This window comes from Carassius auratus, chromosome 31 (assembly GCF_003368295.1).
Source record: "Carassius auratus strain Wakin chromosome 31, ASM336829v1, whole genome shotgun sequence".
In the NCBI taxonomy this organism is placed as follows: domain Eukaryota; kingdom Metazoa; phylum Chordata; class Actinopteri; order Cypriniformes; family Cyprinidae; genus Carassius; species Carassius auratus.
In genome coordinates, this window is record NC_039273.1 from 23,126,898 (window position 1) to 23,149,418 (window position 22,521).

The 22,521-nt window shown below is 36.5% G+C and overlaps 1 protein-coding gene across 2 annotated transcripts in view; it reads right to left on the reverse strand.

Moving 5' to 3' along the window:
• LOC113050901 (paralemmin-3-like) overlaps positions 1-22,521 on the reverse strand; it is a 46,236-nt gene that overhangs the window by 12,802 nt on the left and 10,913 nt on the right. For both annotated transcript variants that reach the window (XM_026214345.1, XM_026214344.1), the window contains exon 2: positions 555-603. In XM_026214345.1, the coding sequence (XP_026070130.1) occupies positions 555-596 (42 nt within the window). In that variant the 5' untranslated portion in view covers positions 597-603. The remainder of the gene's footprint in view (positions 1-554; positions 604-22,521) is intronic.

Here is a 22,521-nt window from a genome sequence, read left to right on the forward strand (position 1 = left end):
TGGTCTGGACAGACTCCATCACTTAATAATTCAGAACGAGTCTTGAACACATCTAACACCAGTTTCCATGCCTGTGTGTGTTTGTGAGAGCTGCTACACTCTTAAAAATAGTTCTTTCTTGGCATACCTTTAACATCAGTGGAATCTTTCTATTGTGCTTAAGGTTCTTTATAATGGAAAAAGAATATTTAAATTATTAAATTACTAAAAACTGTTCAAGGGTTCTTTGGGTAGCCCCAAAATCTTCTATAAAATTGCTGTCAAAACCTCCTTTTGAAACCTTTATTTTCAAGGGGGTACTGCTAACAGTCTATTTGTTATCATGCACATTTCTATTAAAAGCACAATTTATAATAGCTACCCCTGGAAGTCTACAGGTACAGCAGCAGATTCTAATATGATGGATGTCTCTATATGTTTCCACGTGACACTATTTGCAGGGCTTAAGCTGCGCTGTCATTTAAATGGCAAATGAATCCACTGCATGCTCTTGACAGGTTCGGCTGGTCTTAAAATGATATCTTAAATACAAACATAGCTTCTGTGGGACGTACCGCTATAGCCTTCAGTCGCTGCTGGTACGTCTCCGCTTCCATCCTGGACCTGGAATAGAAGAGACTGCATAACTTATCCCAGCATTTTTAATTTTTTTTATTTTATTTCATTGTAATTTTACTTTTAGAACCCAGTTACATAGAGAAATAAACCTTGCATGAGCTGTTTAAAATAACTAATTAGTTTTATATGCCCCCAAATATCACAGAGTGCATGCACATTGATTTATTAGTCTATTAAAACTCAAAATTACAGGCTTTCTAAATTGTAGATGGCAGAAATCCTTCTGTATGCTTTTTATATTTATTACTTTAATGTATGCCTAGTTAACTTAATCTATATCACACTTTTCTGCAGATGCATTAATACATTAAATTAAAAAAAACAATAAATGACTTACATTTCAGACATAAAATTGCTTGTTTTTGCTCAATTTTGCAGACAAAAATAGTTCTAACCAGATCACAGCACTGTTTAGCGTCTCCGTGTTTACTTATTGAATGAATCTGCTTTTTGAATGAATCGGTTGCATAAATGATTCCGTGATTCACTCATTAAAACAAATGCTTTGTTTCTGAATGAATCAGCAGTTTGAATGAATCGGTTGATATCTCAATGACTCACTCATTAACATTCACTTGCTGTCACCTACCAGCGGTCTTAATTGCACATTTCGACCATTTTTTTAAATGTTTTTAATTATTTCAAATATCAGTATTCAATGTTTTATGTTAAAAACAAAACATTAGGCCTATTTATACCTCTGTATCTGCAGTTTAAATGCATCCATATCCCCTCTGAGATACATAAACGGTGTAAATACATGCTATTTCAGATGCAGATTCCAGAAATGTTTTCTTATGTTGGAATGAAAGACAATAAGTACCAGTAGAAGTGCTTCTTATTCTAACCCAAAAATATAAAATAGAAGAAATAGATTGAAGAAATAGAGTGAACACAATCTTGCTTCTCAAGCTGTGTATGAATTTTTTTTTTGTTGCTAGAAATCAAATGCATATATTTAATATTTTATATATATTATATATTGACTGAGCAAATATGGAACGTTTTCCGTAAGATATTTCATCATCCTCAAAGCTGTCTTACAGGCCTGAAGCGCTAACGGAGAACATGGTTCAACACAAGTATTTCACTTTCAGCTCTCAGTGCTGAGAACAGGAGCTGTGTGTTCCCTTCAGGTCACGTTAGACTCAGCATACATGAACACACACAGATCAAGTCGTTTGATCCTTGTTGATGTTCGTACCTTGAACACCCTGCAGGAGAGAGTCTGTTACTTGGGGACGGAAAAAATATGGGTGTGTATAATAAATATATGGAAGTGCAAATCCTATACAGAATACAACAACCTTTGTGTGAGTTTGTGCCAACAAATACAGCCGGACCAGTAAATACAGGAAGATTAAAAGCGCTTCTCATTTCTATCTGACTGACTTGTTGCAGAGCTTGTTTTGCCATAGATTGTGGATACCCCTGGGTTTTTATGGCAGGGAATCACAGGACTTATAAACTCTATGTCAAATGAGGCCTTGACTGTGACAAAGAACCTTCCTGTGTCTCTCATGCGTTTTGCGAGTAGGGAGAGATATGCTTTTACCAAGAATGAAAGTGTTTACTCCTCTTCTTCCCCAAGGCTGATGGGTAACTTCCAAACTGCCGCGAGGGGAACAGGCTGTCTCATCAGAGTTCTGGAGACAAACGTTGCCCAGAATAGCACAGAGGAATAAACAAAAACGAGCCTTTGATGATTCACTCTCTTCAGGTCTCAACAGAATGTTCAATGCTAATTAAAACGTGGAGCTATGCGTATCCGTCAGGCACAAATAAAAAGAAGAGGAAAAGAGAGAATTAAAAACATAAAAAAATGCAACAGAAAAGGTGAGAAACAATGGGCTTCTCTTTTTTCTCATCCACACCTGTTAACAGGTGTGTCCACCCAAGCTGTTGCTATGGCAATGGGCCACCATCTAAAAAAAATACAAATAAAATCAGTATCCTTAAAAAAAAAACATTGAATTGAGAGCAATTTTGCATAAGATATTATTACACTTCATATATATATTACTGTCTTACCCCACTGGCAAACAGCATAAACCTCACAAGATTTTGTTATATATTTATATTAATAGGGGAAAAAAAGATATGCTCTCTGAAAACAAGTCTCGATATCTTAGGGGCTGTTTACACGACACCATTTTTAACTAGAAACAGAAAACTTTTTATACTAACTTTTTATAGGCCTACTTGGGATTTCATTTACACAACATGTGCAATTTGGGAACCTAAAAACACAAACTTTTGAAAAATGGTAAAAGTTTTTGAAAATTATACCATTGTCACCTCTGTGTAAACGATCAAAATTATTATTTGTGAAATTGGTGACGTCATGTGAATGAGTATTACGTTTTGTGAAGTGTTTCTTTACAAAGTGACATCGCCAACTACTGGCCTGCTATGCATAATACAGCATTTTTCGTCATTTTCTTGGATCCGTGTGAATGGGGATCGTTTTGACAATGTTGTCAAAATTAAAATCAAAGCACTTTTTTTTGCAAATATATCCTGTTTTAAGAATGTTTATTTACAAACAAAGATATAAATAATGGATATAAATAGTGATTAACAAAATAATTGTTTGCACTGTGAAGGCTAGAATAAAAGGCTAGAACTTTTTTTCAGCCTGTTTATAACATAATTGTAATTATTTAGTATATTACTTTTGTTTCATAGGGTGACTTTAAACATAAACACAGAAATGTTTACTAATGTGCATTGTCCCTGCAAGACACTAATAAATAAAAAATAAAAACATTTTAGAGTTAAAATGTGTTTAAAACAAGTTAAAATAAGTGGGGGAACTGTGAGTGCAGAAAGAGAAAATCTACTTAAAGATGCACTCTATAAAATTCTTAACATCTTATGAAGAGTTGCTTACTGGAAATCAAGTAACAAAATAAAACAACAACAAAAGACTAATTAAGGAGTCATTTTTGCTGTGCGTGGGTGTGTAAAAACTACTAACTAACTCATGACTGTAGACTTTAAATGAAGTCATGCCGCAGAGCACTTTTTAAATATAGCACTGAGCAGAGATTACATGGTTTTAGGTCAAATATGTGTGCTGGGGCCAGTCAGGCTGAATGTATATTTACCCTGCTGGAGACCATGCCTGAGTGACTGACATACCTCACTGGAAACCGTGAGAGATGAATTGAGCCTCAGGGGGGAAGGGGATCATGGAAAACTCAGATGAAACACTCTATCACTTTCAGATGCAGACGCACACAAACCTTCCACCACTAATATTCACAATTTTAAACTGTTTACATGATGGAAGGCTGCGAATGTAGCAGAAAATATAATAATGGCTCTTTCATCATAGCCTTACGGTCGTAATCTACACTACCCATCCTTTGAATTATGCACATTCGTGAGAAACCGCACTAAACCATGAGGAAACAAAGTGAGTCAGCATCGTCTTTGTGTATTTTCTCTAAATACTCTCCCATCCTCAAGCCTGGCTCATTGTCAGCTTCTAATTTTAGAAAGAAGTTGTTGAGAAATTAACAAAGCTTTAATATACCTCCTCGCTTCCACAATCACTCACACTCCCTCATGATTGTCAGGGCAGTACTGTACACTCTACACTAAGGTTGCTAGGGTATTCTGGATGATATTAAGATGGTTTGACTAGCTAGTCAAAACTGCCCTCCCACACGTCTGTCTGACATTCTGGTCTCTGGATATGACTCAGGTCTCAGTGTCATTTATTTATAATTTATATTTTATTTTTGCCCAAAAATCCTTAAGGAATATTCCAGGTTCAGTACAAGTAAAGCAAATGACCCGCATTTGTGAAAATGTTGATTAATACAAAAAATAACTGGATAATTCATCATTCAACTTAATTTAATACTCTTAATTAACTCTCCACCTAAAAATAAATAAATAAAAAACAGCAATTTGCGGTTCTGGGTTACAGAGAAGTGGACAGGGCCAATGTTAAATACTGAAAAAGAAAAAAGAAAAAAAACAAACACAGAAATGGAAATGGAAAATTCCTAATAGAGTACATTATTCCCTATTTTTTTGTTTTTTTCTTTTCTTTTTTTAAGTGTAGGAAAGTATAGTCACAAAATGTAGACAATATGTACTAAGAAACCTCACAAACGTTTCTGTGTAAAGATATATACTTTACACCATGAACCCTAACTTTAACAAATGTAAAGATTATTTAACTGAAATAATACGCTCTCTTGAAATACATTTTTTATTAAATATACAATTACATGCTTCACATATCTGCTTTTTAAATGGGCCCCATTCACTTCCATTATAAATGTGTCACCATACCTTGATTTTGACTGATTTTAAAATGTAATATTATGGTCTGAATTGTATAGAAATCCCAAATCCTAAATGTTTTGTATTGAGCAACAGAAACAGTAATTCTTACTTTAGCAAACAAGACTTAAAATACAACATAAACTAAATACACAGTCCCTTAGAGCTGAAATAGCTTTAGTTTAACTGTGGATCATTTGTCTATATATGTCTTTATTCATGATGCATAACTAAATGTACAGTAATCAAGCTAATAACCTGGGTCATCAGTGAGCGGCGAATGATAAATGTTCCAATCCAAACAGCAAATATAGAGCAGCCACCGCCGCTAAGCGTGTGCCCCTGGCTTCCCCACACCACCCTGCACACTTTCTGCTCTCATACTCTTCATTTTCATAAAGTGGCTTGATTTTGCCTCATTTTATCCTCAGATGACTGAGCAGATATCATCCACAGCTGTGCTACGAGCCAGTGCTTGGCTGAGTGAGCAGTCAGCCGTGACTGCGCTCTGTTGTGATGAGCGGTGTTGCTTTATGAGTGCTTATCAATAATGCTGGGAATGGTTTGGTAGCCTTAGCAACAGCTGAGTGTAAAAATATGATTGTGTACCGCTGACCTGCGCTTCAAGATTATTCAAGTTGTTGACCAAATTATTTTAATATTTCACAAGAGAACTCTTATCTCAAAATAGGATCATTGTAAAAACATGCCTATACCTACATTACTGAAAAAGATAGTATGTTCGCAAATACAAAGAATTTGTTCTGGTGACAGAAGTTTCCAGTACACAGAGACAACAACAACAACAGTCCTGAAGTTCAGTGCTCTGTAACGCCAGCCAGTCGGGTAAGAGTTAGTGCATGCTAGTGCATGCCATGGCCAGTTGTGTTTCCACTGACGCTTTTGGGGATGATTGTGCCTTGTCTGGGCTCCCTTGGGGCTAACAACCAGGGATTTTTGGCCCGTTGATTACCTTAGGCCAAAGCAGGCCAACTGGGGTTAGAAGAGTGGTCATGAAAAAAGGCAGAGTTTAGGCTATCTGAGTTAGGAGACGGTCGGCACTGCTGCTCATTTTCCATGTTTTCATATCAAGCTACCAGCTAGCATCGATATAAAAAAAAAAAACTGAAAACAATTTTCATGGCAAAACTTACTTCAGATACCAGCGAGCGTCTGAAATAACTTATGATTATGACCCGATGGGAATTCTAATCCCCGTATGAAGCTCCTGTAAGTCAGTATAAGATGAACTAAACAGTGATCAGTGAGCCCCGAAGCTGCCCATGGGGCACAGAGTGATATGCGTCCTTTATTGTGGTATAACAGTGGTCCAGTCTCTTGTAGGACATGTAGCGTACTGTCTGTATTTGAGAAGTTCATGGCAGAGATTTGCTATATTAAAGTCACCAGGAATGATTATAACAGAGTCCTGGTATTGTTGCTCTATGTCTGTGATTTGAGCAGCCAGCTGTTAAAGCATGTAAAAATTTATGAGAATGAACAAGTAGCACAGCTTACAGTTGAAGAAAAGCACTTCTAGATCAGGACAGGCCATCTTCTTCAATGCTGCTACATCTGTACACCACGTTTTGTTAATGTAAAAGCTTGTCCCTCCACCACTTGTTTTCCACACTGATTCAGCGTAGTGATCCGTTTTGAACAGCAGGAAGCCCGGCGGGTGTAACGTGCTGTCCGGAATGCCATCATTCAGCCAGGTTTCCGTGAAACACAGAGCAGCAGAGTTTGAAAGGTCCTTTTTTATTTGGGAGAGCTGAAAAAGTTTTTTGAGTAATCAAAAACTGGTAGAAGTTCACGAGTTCACCCTTACATCTAATCTGAAGGCAAATAGTAGGCATATTTTGGCGTGCTGTCCTTGGGGAGGGGTCCGGGCCCGGAGCATAGCCCGAACCCAAATAACTCCCCCTATCCCTAATTTGGGATAAATAGATTAGAAGTGAGGAGTTGGGGTGGAGGAGGGTTGCCGAAAAACTGTCGTGGGACAGGAGGTAGGAAGACTGGATATATATACACGCTTGCGTGCTATTTAAGATGATTAGCTAAACGAGATGCACCTGTGCCAAATTGGATGATTATCTGATCGTGCTTCTCCCGAACTTTGTTAATAAAACCACATGTTGTGTGGTGTGTATATACTTCCGAATGCTCAGCAGTTCATCCCTGGTAAAACTTATTGTGTTTTAAAAACAACAGTCAGGAAAAAAATGAACAAAAAACATTAAAACAACTGGTAGGATCCACACCAAGGCAGCGCCATCTTGAAGGAACTTTTTATAGGTAAACAAAGTCAAAAAATGTTATGCAGTTCCATGCATAAATCTGTTATGACCTCAAACACAAGTTATCTAAATCATTTTGACAGTTTTGTCTCATAACCAGCTCCACGTGTATGGATTTTCTGACACAGTAAACTTGCTCGTTAGCTCACCCGGTAGAGCAACTTGTGACACGGAGCCCTCAAGTACAAGTCCTGTGAAACCCTGCAGGTTTTATGATGGTAAATTTAAGACTTTTTTTAAAGAAAAAAATAACCCTTAAGGTTTGAATAGCTAAGGTTTGAATAGCTCTGCTAGTCCTTTTCCTGGACTGTGCCCAGCTGGTGGAATGACCTCCCAATATCAATTCATACATACTTTACTCATTTTCAAAAAACATCTAAAGACTCATCTTTTTTTCGACAGCACTTAAACAACAAATACTAGCACTTTTCTTTCTTTTCTTGTCTTTCATATAAAAAAAATATTTAAAAAACCTGGCTATGCATTCTGTACTAGACTAACTGAGACTTGTCATGGCACTTGTATACTGTTGTTGTTCTCTTGTTGATCTGACTGCTTCTATTGTTCTCATTTGTAAGTCGCTTTGGATAAAAGCGTCTGCTAAATGATTAAATGTAAATGTAAATATATACACATCTACCAGTAGAGTGTCATTCAAAGAAAAAACACAAATATTCTTCTGACCCCACTGGCAGACATTTGTTCTTTTATTTTTACCATAAACTTAATTTTGTTCAGTTTCAAATGTTACATCTTCATTTTGACACTGTAACGAACGGACACACAAACACAGAAATCCAGTTGCAGTGTTTTAATAGGGGAAATCCCAAAAATCTATATCCAAACAGGCAAAAGGTCAATAACAGAAAGGCAGTCCAAAACAAGAAAACAAGAAAAACAATAGGGAACACGAAAAAGCAGGGTGACATAAACCAAGGACTTCATGAAACTGACAGAAACAAACAAGGTATATATGGACAGGAGAAAAAACGATGAAAGTGGGAACAGCTGAGTGCAATTAACAGGTGTGCAATACCAGTGATGAATCAGACAAAGGTTTGTGGGAAATGTAGTACCTGCAGTGGGGTGAGAATAAGGGGAAGTGAGACCACTAGTGGACAGCCAGGGATACACAGACCAGACACTGTGACAGACACATAATCAGTTACAACACTGAAATGACTGAAAGTCTTCCAAACTGTTATGGTTGCATCAGCAAATGCACTTTAGCTCATGTTTGCTAGTGTACGTTGTATGTTCAAATACAATAGAGGTTTAACCATTTAGCGCTACCGAGCGAACAATTCATTTAATGCATTTTATTCATGTGAACTGCAGCGATACATACAAACAATGTAATGAAACATTGCCAAATTTATATTCTTCAGTTTCAGAGTAAAATGTCCACTGAATACTGCTGACAGCTTGTAGCAAGTAGCAACATAATATAATTTTGCCAAAATGTCATAGGCATATTTTTACAGTAAGCTTGGGTTGTTATCTGGACTGTTTTTTTTTACCTACCAATTCGTTATAAAGCAGCTATCACACTGCTAGTGTTAACTAACATGTAAAAAAAAATGCCTAGCAGGAATTCTGATTGACAGGGCACCTCTGCGGGGAGAGGAAACACATCTGTGTTCAACTAGCCTTGAATGTGGACAGTTAAAATGGCAACAGGAAGCTGCATTGATGCGATTGCTGATTGTTTGTAGTCTTGACCTGACTGTGTGTTCATTTCCCACATTTGTGCATGCAGAGAAATACAAACACAGCATTAGCCACCGGCGGCTTAAAACCAGCAGTCTACTGTAATAAACACTTCCAAACAACAACATTTCCAGGTATCTCTATGGAAACTGCTAATCTTTTCTCCAACCTAGAAGTTAGATCCTGCTGGTACTGATTGTACTTCTAAACTCTGTACTTCTAAACCCTGGACTAGTTTGACAAAGTCTTTATTTTAAAACTTATGCTTTGCTGTCAACATAGGAAGCATCTAAGGACTTTGAAACACCTGAGCTTGTTTAATTGTTGATCTGTGTACACTTAATGTTACGTCTTACTGTTTTTTCACTAGGCTAAGCACTGTACTTCAAATACACTTTAGCTACAGTATATTTCCAGAAAGTATACATGAATTTGATTGTTTGAGTGCACTTCGAACATGACAGGCTTGTTTGCAATCGGTCTTTCAACATGATGTGCTAATGCTACGTCACTGCTTGTCTATGATAGACATCCATCTCCTTGCAAAGCTGACATTCTTTACATTAGCATGACATCAGTATACTGTTGCTGAAAGCCTGTTCCCTGCATGTCATTCCTTACACCCCACATTTAAGTAGATATTGAATTATCTGACCTGATTCTTGATAACACAGGCATATTTATAGGGTTTTTCTTGGATGTGAAGAACAAGTATTTTGAGTTAAACTTAGAGACAGTACAAAAAAGTGCTTCTTATTTTATTGCATAATCTGTATGATCTAGTTTTAATGCCAGTACTTATTTTGTGTGTCAGCAAAAGCAAAGCTCTTTGTGGAGGCTTCACAAAACAGTCTAGGAGTCCAACGGACTGCCATTTTTTACAGTCAATGTCTTGTGACCTAATGAGGCAGAGATTATAGAGTATATACAATAGCGGCAATGTGGTACATTTGAATAAATGCCCTGATTGTGTAATGCAGAGCATGTTATAACAAAGATATCCCTGCAGTTAAAACAATAAATGCTTTTTCTGCATTTGAACAAAGCAGAATTCAAGCACTATGGTTTTCAATTTTTTGCTGCTAGCCTGAGAATGCATTGCAAGTTTTTTTTTTGTATTAACAATAAAAGAAAACTCATGATTAGTGATGACATGAGCTAATCATGCGCAATGAAAAGCTATCCTTAACCATGACTGGAGTCATATGGATTCATGCATGAACAATGCAGCCTTAATTACATGTTAGCACATTTAAAAGTTATTGGATGAACAGTTAGTTAAAAAAAACAACAACCTTAGGCTAAGTAAGTTTTAACATCTTTTGCATTTACTGGTTCATATTTCTGACTTTATTACTTCTCTAAGGGCAGTTCTTCTACGAGCATCGATTCACTACAACTGTTTTCTGCAGTCTGGCCCCGTTTCGATTCTCCTTGGGTCAAAGACACCAACATAGTGTTTGTGGAATTTGACCGTAGTACTGCAGCAGAACACAGTGCTTTAGTGTGTGTGTGTGAGTGCATGTGTATGCCTGAGTGTGCATAAGTATGTGTGTGTTCACTGGGGGGTATGAGAAGAATTTGAAACGTTTAGTGTGGTGGTTGTAACAATGCTGCCAGGTCTCAGTGAGTAACACTGTAAACGGGCAGCATATGAAAATACAGGATTCCAATGAAGTCTGTGCATGAATCCAGACAGAATATAAATGTGCAAACATGTGTTAAAGAGATGGTGTGTGTCACAAATAGTGCAAGACAGCCAAAAGGTGATATCTCATGGTATGATGACCTGAAAACAATAGAAAACAGAAACAATGTGACATTTTCTCACGGGTGCCATATGTACAGTAAACCAGGTTTGGAAATTAATGGGGGCCTGGGGGAAAAAATGCCATCAGAATGAACCCAAATTAACTAAATTCCAGACAAGGGGGTAAAAACGCTTCTGCACAATTAAACAAAATCTATTACTGCTGGCACAATTAAAATGAAATGTGAAAATGAATGAAAAGTGTCAGTTGCGACATTAAATGAACTTAAAGAGTCAGATTTCATTTTGTGTGTTTTTGCAGAGTTCTGCAGAGCATTATAAACAAAATTACATTTCTGATGAGCTTATGAATGCAGAGGCCAGTCAAAAGCCTTTAGATTAGTCACTGCTGAAAAGAACAAAGTTTTGTTCACTGCATGCACTCAATTATGAACTGTGCACTCATCTCATGAATTCTCTCATCATAAACAACAAAGTGCAGGTAGAATACAAGTAAGAGATTCATTTTTCAGTGTAGACAACTTTACCTATTGTATTGGGAGTGGTATAAAATTACTTTTGTTGATGTTGACAGTCTGTAGTATTTAGTTTGAGTGATTGGTTGAATTTAACTGCGTTTCATTCGTATGTCAGAAATTGTTCCCATTAAAACTTTTAACTGGAATGAACCCTCATATCAGAGTTCTAACATGGAAGCATAACAACCCCTACTTCAGAATCCAATATGGCTGCTCATTACATCAACAGAAGCAAAAGAAGAGAAATACATTATTTATCACTTCTGTTTGTCTTTATCTCAATAAACTCAGTGCTACACACAGTACTATCCGAGATCTATTTGTGGCCATAATACTGCTGTATTATCTGAGCAAATTCCACATTTTTATTTTCATGCATGCATGTTATCTGTGCAGCACTATTTCTTACATGCTCACAGCAGCACGTCTGTGGATGTATTGGCAGTAACAAGTCTCAGATCTTGCTCAGCAACTAGGACTGTCATGGTGAAGAAATTTCTCTTGCAGTGATTTGAAATGGCTCAATATCACAATTTGCAATATTATTGATGTATTTTTATTTTATTTTATTGCTAGCTATATAAATTACCTCACTGAGATTCTGTATCATGGTATTACAATATTGCAGTTATCTTTCTGCAACAGAAGCATATGCCTCCAAGACCAAACACATTGCTATATATATTACCATGCTAAACTTTCCAAGAGTTGTCATTGCAGAAATAAGGTAACTATAAAAATTGTCCTTAGAAAACACTGAAAATCTAATTCAAGGGGAAAATATTGGCGCTTAATAGAAGAGGTAATTTAACCCTGCTGTTAACTGTGCTGTGGTGCAACTTGCAAATTCAGTCTGAACTCATCAAAAAAGTACACATAGTAATTTCCATCACAGGCCGACTTCTTTTCATTTGACCCTCCGGCCTGCAACTACAGTCCAACCACTGGTGTAATAACTTTTCTTAAACCTCTCTAGGGAGGACCAGGGGTTGCTGGCCAGCAGATTGCTGACTGTTTCTCAGCCTCCCTGGGCGTCTCTGTTTCTTGCTTGGGATGTTATTGAGCTGCACAGGGCTGCTAGGAATGGATCAATGGCCTCTCTGTCAGGTGTTCCTTTGGGCTAAACGTTAGTTGCCCCATACAATAGAGTCTTTGTTCAGACAGGAACAAGTTCTTTACAACCTTCAAAGCTCTTCATCTGTAATATCCTCTGCATGGTTCCACACCCAGCCAAGACTCAATGGAACTCATAACGGCGATATCGCACCTTCATAAAAGCTCAAAAACACATTTTCGAACACTGTGGAGTTCAGCACCTCTACTAACCTTAAAATGGAATGCATGGAAGTGGAAGGAGGGTGTGTGTCTATGCATTGCCTGCAGGACAAGCTCATGATCTATTGAGTCAGGTAACCTGACAGTGTCATCAGACCAGCTGTTGTTTCTGATACTGTTTGGTTTAATGAGTTTGCTTGGTGAGAGTGTTTGATGGTACACCCTAAGACCTCCCTGATGCAGACTGCACACAAAAATACCAAAAGATTTCTCAAGCTGTCTAGCTTAGTTTTGCTGGCTTTGCGCAATTTCAATGAGTCATGGTGTGTACAGGTTTTCATCAGTCGAACAGGAAACAAAGTTTGGTTTAACAAGGTTTCCAGGTTGGAACTTTTTATATTTCAATCACAGTGCAAAAATGACATTTTAAATAGATTTTTAATTACAGATATGTAAACTTGTACAAAAATACTTATTAAGGTTTGGATTTTTGATGCAGTGGTGTCTATTGGTAATGTCTAAGACAGACAGCCAGAAGTCTTTGTAAGACTGCTTGGATGTTGTCTAAAGTACCTAAAGATTTTTGGAAGATTGGGTTTTTGGGTTCTTGCACAAGCACTGAAAAAGATGACTCAATAAGTCATACAGAAATTCTCACCACTAAGTCTATTGATTAGGGTGGCCCTTATTTTTGGACTTTTGAAATCTTCAGCTCTCTTCCGCTCAGTCAACTCCCCTTCATGAGAAAGTGAAACAAACCAAATTTAGCTGAGATTAGACTACGTTTGGGGTGATTCAACAAAATTTAATTGAGTCTTAATGACCATAAAACCATGTAATTAATAATTATACAAGAAAATTAGTAAATGGTTAAAAAGGAGAACACAGAACAGTGTTGTTAGACCGACATGAAGCACTTTTGTGCTTCAGCCGTCCCGAGTTTGAGTCCCAGCTCGCAGACCTTTCCCGATCATGTCCCACTCTCTCTCTCCCATTTCGCTTCTTCATTTCAAAACGGAGATCTGATCTAGATATTTATGATGATCTGACAAGTCTTTCAACAACAGTAGTCTTGCGAGGACCTGGAAACAGATTTCGGCGCTCTCTGACAATCTGCATAATGTTTGTTCTTCAGTCTCTTGAATAAACGCAACACCTCTTTATTGCATTTGCAGTGTTTGTCCAGGTACCAGGATCTTCATTTAAGAAGTCCTGATGGAGATCAAGAATAATGAAGAAGTTGTGAGTGTTCGGCCATTGTCGTGACATGTTGCCAAGTGTGATAACCAGGAACTTGTGCTCTGCATTTAACTCATCCAAGTGCACACACACTGCAGACAGCAGCTGTACACACACACACACTTACACACTGCAAGTACTGTTATCCATCAGCTTAACAGGAGAGCCAGTGAAACATGAACTTGAGATTTAAGGTGAGGTTTATTTCATGGTGGATTCCAGGTGTCAGATGGGATATTTCAAACATTCTGTGGCTTGCACTAGAATGTCTGAGCAAGCTTCGCTTAATCAATTTAGGATGTTTGTCAAAGAGTGCAGGAAATGCTCAGATGCAGAAAAAAAGGGAAAAGAAGGCACATTAGGAAAGGTCAGCCTTCATTAGAATGCGTAAGATGACAGTTAAATGAATTTTAAAATGGAAAAGCCATCAAATCCTCCGATTCATAAGAGGATTTCATATTTAAACCAAATGCGCTTTAACATTGCTGTAAGTTGTCAAATCTCTGGCAGGTTCTGCAAAATGTCACCCTCTGGGCTGTCTAATCTTCTGAAGCCATACAGGATAACTTCCCTCAAATTACCATCGAATAATTTTTTTAGAGACTTTATCATGTTCATTATTCTTTATCAAGTTTGAACAGCTTGCGAGAAACATAGCCATGTTGGAGCAAAGGCCACTGATCAAGATGTGACTCCTGAGTCATGGTTTGATAACCACACAAACACCACTGTAGGCACAGTGTGCAACGTTCATGTGCATGTTAGCCCCATGCTATGTTCCCATGACAGAACAGATGTCAGGTGCCTTAAATTAATGATAAAGGACTATATTAAGTTTCCCTGATGATGTTTACTGAATTGTCAAGTTTTTGCAGTCATGCTGCAAAGGAATGCCTCGAATGTGTTTTGTGTTTTTTATTTCCCTCTTTCTAGGACACACGCACATACACACACATTACCGAGGAAGGGAAGAGCCATTGTCAAGGACAAAAATGTAAGTATTGCTTCCCCCCTTTCTCTCTCTCTGGTGGACTGCCCAGATTTTTGGTCTGCTTTTAATTCAATCCTCTTTAAATCAAAAACACCTACAAGCTATATTTCTACCAAGCTAATTTCCAGTCAAATGTTTTTCTTAATGATGCAATTAAACTGGGCATTTTTTTCTTAACATATTTCAGATGTTTTCTCTAAATTTCCCCAAGAGAAACTAAAAAAGACACAAAAGAGTCAATTGTTGACACACAGAAAATGTCTCTTCCAGAATGTATTGAGCTGCATATGCAGGCAGCATTTTAAGGCATTATACTGCAGACATGCTCATAATGCAAAGACTAAAACTCGACATGATAATTATGCAGCCCCTTAACCAGTTCTTTTAACCAGATATACAATTTTTATGAAGAAAGCAATCCCAGAGTCTATAGCTCAGAGATCAGTGGGAAAAAAATTCTGTTTGCTATATTTTGAGCTTTTTAGGGCATTGCATCGATTTGCTTTGTACCTGATGGACTGATTGTTAGCTTGGCAACAAACACACTACTAGAGTCACATGTGGCTCCATTTCAGTGTATTTTAAATTGTATTTTATTTCCGTGATGCAAAGCGGAATTTTCATCATCATTACTCAGTCACATGATCCTTCAGAAATCACTCCAATATGCAGATTTGTTGCTCAATAAACATTTCACATTATTTCCCGTGATAAAATCAGTTGTCCCCAAATATCCAAAAGTCTGGAATAAGAATGTTTTTTTTTTTTTAACTCTCTTCATTAAAAAAAAATCATCATTCTTAAAAAAGAAAAAAGAAAAAACAGTTTCCACAAATATAGAAAGCAATATAACATTTAAACTGATTCATGATTGAGGACCAATAATAACTGACCAGGAAATCAGGATATTAGAATGAAAATTCAACTTTGCATCACAGTAATAAATTAAAATATATTAAAATAGAAAACAGTTGCCTGAAATTATGATAATATTTCACAATATCACTATTACTGCATTTTTTTTACAAATAAATACAGCCTTGGTGAGCAAAAGAGAGTCCTCTCAAAAACATTAGAAACTGTAATCATTCCAAACTTTTGACAGGCAGAGTAAAACAAGCAGTGCAACCTAAGCACTAACATGAATGTGTCACTCATGTCGATGTATGTGAATTCAGAGTGTAAAACCTTGAAGTTTACTAACCAAATTCAAAGGTGGAAAAAAGCAGTAACAAAAGACACCCAGATGGAGAGGCACCTGTTCTGACGGGCCCTGACAGCACCTTGGGGCTTTGGGATTAAGAAGTATGTCACCTCTAGATGAAAACAGCCGACATTACACTTCTGTTGCACATCACCTAGATTCACAGGAACAAACAGCTCTGAAACTGAGACCCAAGAGCATGAAAATGAAGCTGTTATTTATTTATCACCCTAAATATTGCAGCATACTCAGCATCACAGTTGTGCATGTGCTCAACCAGTTTATTGCTGATACATGGACAGCGGTATAACATCACAGTTTTAAAGTGAACTTCTGTTTCGCCAAAACTCTTCCGGACATTATCCTCTTCCAGAACACCCAGTAATATTGCAAAATTATAGTCTTGGCCCGAGGCAGCGTGTCCACATACCAAAAGTTCCAATCTGATTGGCTAGATGCTATGCAATTTCAGTCAATGTGCACAAGACTTTATCTAGAGATGCACAGATATTTCAGTCGATAAACATTTTCATATTATGAGAAAAGATAAATGGCCAATATTAAAATGTAATACTATTTTAACTTAATAAAATAAAAAAATACTTATTTATATAATGCATTATAAAAGTATTTGAATGCATAAATTAACGTGTTTGATCTCATGAATAACTGTAACTGCATGTATAATACATTATAATACTTATCTATTCATTGTTACACCTTTAGAACAAATAATGCATTAAAACACAACAAACAATCGATTTCAGATGTAACAAAAAATCAGCAAATATTATACTATTGTGTAAATTTCACAATTATGAAAAAACATATATGATGCATAATGTACATTATGAATACCTTTGCATTATTCATAAATAATTTAAATAATGTTTCTTATAAATAAGCATTAAAGAATAGAAAAAATAGATTTTTTTAGATATTTATTAAAAGTTAATAAATGAGGTATAACATCATAATGTACAATTTAAAAATATATATATTTGCAATTTGCTACCAATTACTTTTGATATGCTTTTAAAGTAATGTTTTTAAGATATGTTTTTAAATATATTTTGAACTTCAAATGAGCATTAGATTATGGCAAATGTCATCTAAATGTAAAAATGTGATAAACAGACATAACTAATATTGTGCATTTAGCAATATTCCACCTATATATATTCAATACTTTTTAGTTTTTACATGTCAATCACACAGTCCTGGACCAGAATATGCTGCAGTGTGTTTCAGCAATCTTTTAAAATTCTGACTATCTGAAACCAGACGTATTAGGTCAAATAAGGATTTTAAACACAGTAAACTTCAGCAGTCTGTGAATATCTACATAAAGATAAGTTACTAATACTGCTATATGACATTCATCCAAGCTTGTTTTAAGCTCCAGTGTCAATTATTCATTTTGACTTCAATGAACAGAGACTCAGTAAGAAACAAGTCAATGATTAAACATCTCTTTCCCCAAAGGGAGCTCAAAGCACTCTCCCACACTTTCATCATAAATCATTTCAGGATATCTTACTAGATATTCTCGTGATCACGGCAGGCAGGCAAAGTGACATGTCACAGCATGTTGCTGTTGTTGTCTGGGATTAGTGATTTTCTAAAACAGGTTTAGGGAAGAATGCGAGACCAGCCTAATCCTGCCTGAACCAAATGCACTGATTGCCGTCATCACACTTTAGCACCAGGACGCCGGGAACATACTTCAACCATGTCATTATACTTTGTCAAACGAGATTATTGACCTTCCTCACATACTTGTATCCACTTATAGGTAGATTTGTTTTGTTTTATGCAGCTGAAATTTCTGCTGTGCACCTACTTTGAGAAATTTGTGCACACCAACTATGCACTTGACACACTAATAGTCCATTAGATAATAATTTTCTAGTCCATTAGATGCATATATGGAACATTTCTGAAGTGATTAAGCAACACTTTGTATGAGACCTTATGCTGAATTAAATGCACATATCTGTCTGCTCTGCCGATTCAATCAAACACAGTAATGAGCTTGTAATTACCAAACCGAAGAAATTACAAGTCAATATAGAAATGCCCTTCTCCCCTTTATAAGTGTTTAAAGTCGAAATGAAATCAGAATTGATCCTATTTATTTTCTTAATGTTTCTTAATGTACTTTCTTAATTACTTGTTTTATAGTCAGCGATTTATCAGTCCATGTTATTCAAAAGAAATAAACTATTTGTCTTTGCAATCTTTCAAATACTTTCAGCTAATGTCACGTATTGGTAAATGTTAACCCATGTTTGTTAATGTTAACCAATAGCCAAATAGCTAATGCATTAGCTAATGCAGACTTTATAAAGAGCAAAGGCTATTGCACAAAGCTTTTGCTATTAGAAATAAATGAAAAGGCCTCCTCAAACTATAATGTTGTACTTCATGATGCAAAAGTCAGTCATTTAGGTCTTGCTCAAGTCTGGTATTAACATTCAGTTTTTAAAATCAACTCAATTCCTGATGGATAAAATTTTATTCTCATTTAATATCCATTTACACTCAGAAATTCATTACACAAAGGGTTGTGAATGGCGTTACATGTTTACTTTTAACCTGACTTTGTACCTGTGTACAGAGTGCATGTGTTGCCTTCATCTACTTTTAAGTTAAATAGGTGAACTTTTTTCAACCTATCAAAACATATCTGCCCTTTAGAATCCAAAAGCACTGAGGCAATGTCTTGGCTTAAATATCTAATGTTTAGCACATGCTTCTCCGCTGCCCTTGAGTTAGCTTTAGCAAAGACAAATCAACCATCAAAATATGATTATACATTGTTGAGAAAACAAGGACTCATTTTTAAACCTTGCCACCACGTTTGAAGTTCTCCTCTGCTTCTCCTAAATAAACATAAACCTGTTTTACTCTTTGGGCGAATCTCACGAAGCACAGCATTGGACATATTTCACCACAAAATCTAAAGGAACAAAATATGAAATTATATCTTTGGGATCATCAAGATAGCTCTGCATTGTGACGTTATTTTAATGAAAATTTGCCCAATTCTCATTACTGCAGTGCCAAATACTAATATACAGTTGTGAAATTCATCCTGTTAAAATCAGCATAAATTAAATTCAGTGCAACAGATCCTACCATAATGGGGAAACAGATATTATGTTGCAACAAAGTAATCATGGCTGACTGTAAATAGCACACTTCTATGATGGCATCATGTCATCGGTCACCAAATATTGCTTTTGCATGATGCTACATCTGATAAACAATCATTATTCATTATTTTATTGCATTGCTGTAATGAGAATGAGATGTTTTTCCATTATGTTGAGTTCTGCAAAGTTCTCCTTTACCTTTGACTGACACTGGCTAATTATGTCTAATGGCTCAACCCACTTTACAGGGTAACTGACATCAAACTACAAAGAGTGTTAAAAGATTTTACAACGTGCTACTCATGAACGTGTGTGTGTGAAATGTGAGACAACATCTCATAGGGATATCCTGCAAATCTTTGTAGCATGTCAACAAGATAATCGGCATAAAGAGGTTGAAGAAAGGTCAGAAAACATTGACAGGATTCCACCTTCAAGTCAATAAAGCAGCTGAAGGAATCAACTAAGCAGATAATTATGGGGAAAGAGTTTACACTGGAGAAAACAGTTTCCTGGCCTGAAAAACGCAATGGTTTTAAGATACTGAACAAATTATCAAACAATATAAATATCTGTAGAAAAAGAAGCATGCAAACTGTGCAACAAATGTTCATCTGAAACATTCCACAGCATTAAATTAGAGCAATTTAAGCATGTCTTTTAACAGCACCAGCTAGATATAAATCATAAAACACACTATTCATAAATAATTACAAGCATGCCCTTCATACAGGTATAGAGGAAATTAATTAGGTAGCATTCTAACAAGCCTGCTTTCAAAATATTCATAGTTTCCATTACTAATTCCCAGCTCCATACAGCAGAGATAACAGAAGAGCTGTGACCTCATATCCTTCATGCTCTGCAGGGTATCTGCAGGGTATATTTTTGAATAAAACTGTAAAGTTCAAGACAAAGTCTATCTGATAGATCATTTTGGAAAGGTCACTTTATGGTTGAGTATTTAATGGGTATGTTCAAACCCTGGAGAAAGTGGTTGGGTTCTCTGAACTTACAAATGTTCAGTTCAGTTCCATCCCTGATCAAACACAGTTATCAACTGTAAAGTGCTTCTGAAAATCTTTATGAGCTGGTTCAGCTGTGTTTGTTGATCAGAGCTGGAGCTGAACTTTGAAGGAAGGTACATGTATATCTCCAGGAACAAGATTGGGCACCCATGTCTTAACTAGTTATAGTTTTTCAGTGGCTGATGCTGGCAACAATATACAGAACCAAAACCATTAATATTACAGAGTACATGCAATCCTCCATATTCAAAATAGCTATTAATAAATGTGGTGTTTCAATTACCAATTCTTGAACTCTTACATTTGTATCTAGAAGAAAAAAAACCTTCATATCATTCTATTATCAAACTATACAAATTTGTAATCAAGTTATGTCCAATTCACTAAGATTTACTCACTTACAAATCTAACACAGCACAGGGCTGAACCTCTGGGCCACTGAACCCACCAGTAAAGATAGACAGAGGCACTCAGTAAACTTCAGATTTATTCGAGAAGGGTGTGTTAGCTTCATAAGGCCTGGCAGCTTCTTTTATACGAGATAATATTAAGCTCAGAGTGACAGCAAGTCGAGTGGTAATGTGATGGCATTCCACTCCATATTTTCATAATGAAATTAAGATGGGATTCAGGCAGTTTGATTTAAATAGTGGAGCCTCACCCTTCACACTGAGGAACTATTATGAAGAAGGAAGGACTATAAACACACTGAAAGAAACCATATTTCTGTTTCCAAATGAATGAACATGACATCTGTGCCATAAGACAATAAGAGGCTATATTTCTTCTTTTGTATTTTAGAAAAGAAAGGCATACAGGTTTGGAACAACATGAGGCTGAGTAACTCTGAGCCTTCATTTTTGGACTAACTGTGCGTAGCAAGTTTTCCACAGGGGTCCCCCGTCAAAAGTAAACATGCCTCCAACAGCTAGCCAATTCTTTAGCCAGCAGGACGCTGTAACGGTCCAAGAGCACACTGAGAGATGAGTACTTAGACAGCGGCAATGGAATGATGGGGAAATACTTTGTGTAAAAATTACACACTGAGCAACAGCGTCTTTGGCCTCAGGCTGTTGTAAAAAGAGGTTCTCTGGAAGGCTGCATGTATAAACAACTATTTAGCATCCAAACTGAAATGCATGACACAATTCTCAAAGTAGATCTGTTCGCACCATCTCATGTGAAAAAAAAAGAAAAGAAATAAAATCTTTTAAACTCTTAGACAGGTTGCCTCCAAGATATTTCTGGGTTGTTTTTCTTGGACTATGCTGGCAGTGTTTGGGGTGCATTTAGATTGATTGTACTCTTCTCTCATCTTTCTTAAATTACCCTGGCAAACATACAGGTCCAACACCTACCGAACAACCCTGAGAGGAACCCGAAGAACTGGAACATCTCACCAGCAGCAGCAGCACCACCCTGCAGCTCTCCATCTGGATTTGCATATCACAGATTTCACACCCAAAAAAAAAAACATCAATCTTGTTTTGTTAGGATTTGTATGTGCCACATTATTGAATGACTAGGCAAAACTACTAACTCACATGCACTCTTCAAAATAGAGGTTCCTAAAAGTGGTTTCCCAGCCATGTCTAATTAGATGTCAAATTAGAACCAATTTTGGTTCCCCAAAGAACATTTCCGTAAACAGTTCTTAGAAAATATTTTAATGTAAAGATCTAAAGAACTTTTTCCAAAAAAAAAACCCATGGAAATGTTCCTTGGAAGGTAAATGTTCTACTTGGAACCTTAGATGCCAATAAAGAACAGTTATTTTTAAGAGTGTACTGTAGCGTCTAACACATTTCTTTGAAGAAAATTTCAAGTTCAACGATTAAAGCTAAAGTATCTCATTTCTGTGTTGTTTTTCAACATCAAACAGAACTGCTAAAACGCTGATCGTTACCCTGAACACTCCCCCATCTACCATTGGTCTGAAAAACCGTCCTGTCCCAAGTCATTGTTGCTATGTCAGGCTTAAAGAACATTTACATAATGCCACAGAAACATTTTTTCTCTCTGCATTTTAGGGAATTTAAATGTCTTATTGTAAAAAAATGATTAACTTTGGGTTTATTGTTTTATCACAAGTGAAGCTATTAATCACTGTCTATCAATAGGCTAGTGACAATGCCCCTGAATTTTCGAGATACCCCTACCGGAGGTAGAACTAAACCCAACAATGTTTTTCCTCATCTCTAAGGTCTCCCATATATGAAATGGATTCTTGGCTAAAAAAAATTTACTGCTAAGATTGTTAAATTAACAGATATTGTTATACACCACAAAACCAATAAAGGACTAAAATATAGCCTGTCCGTATGGGAGTTAAGGCATATAAACTAATGCAGATCAATCACACAAGCTCTGAGAGCTTTGAAACTTGACATGTTTGTAGTCAGGAAGTTGA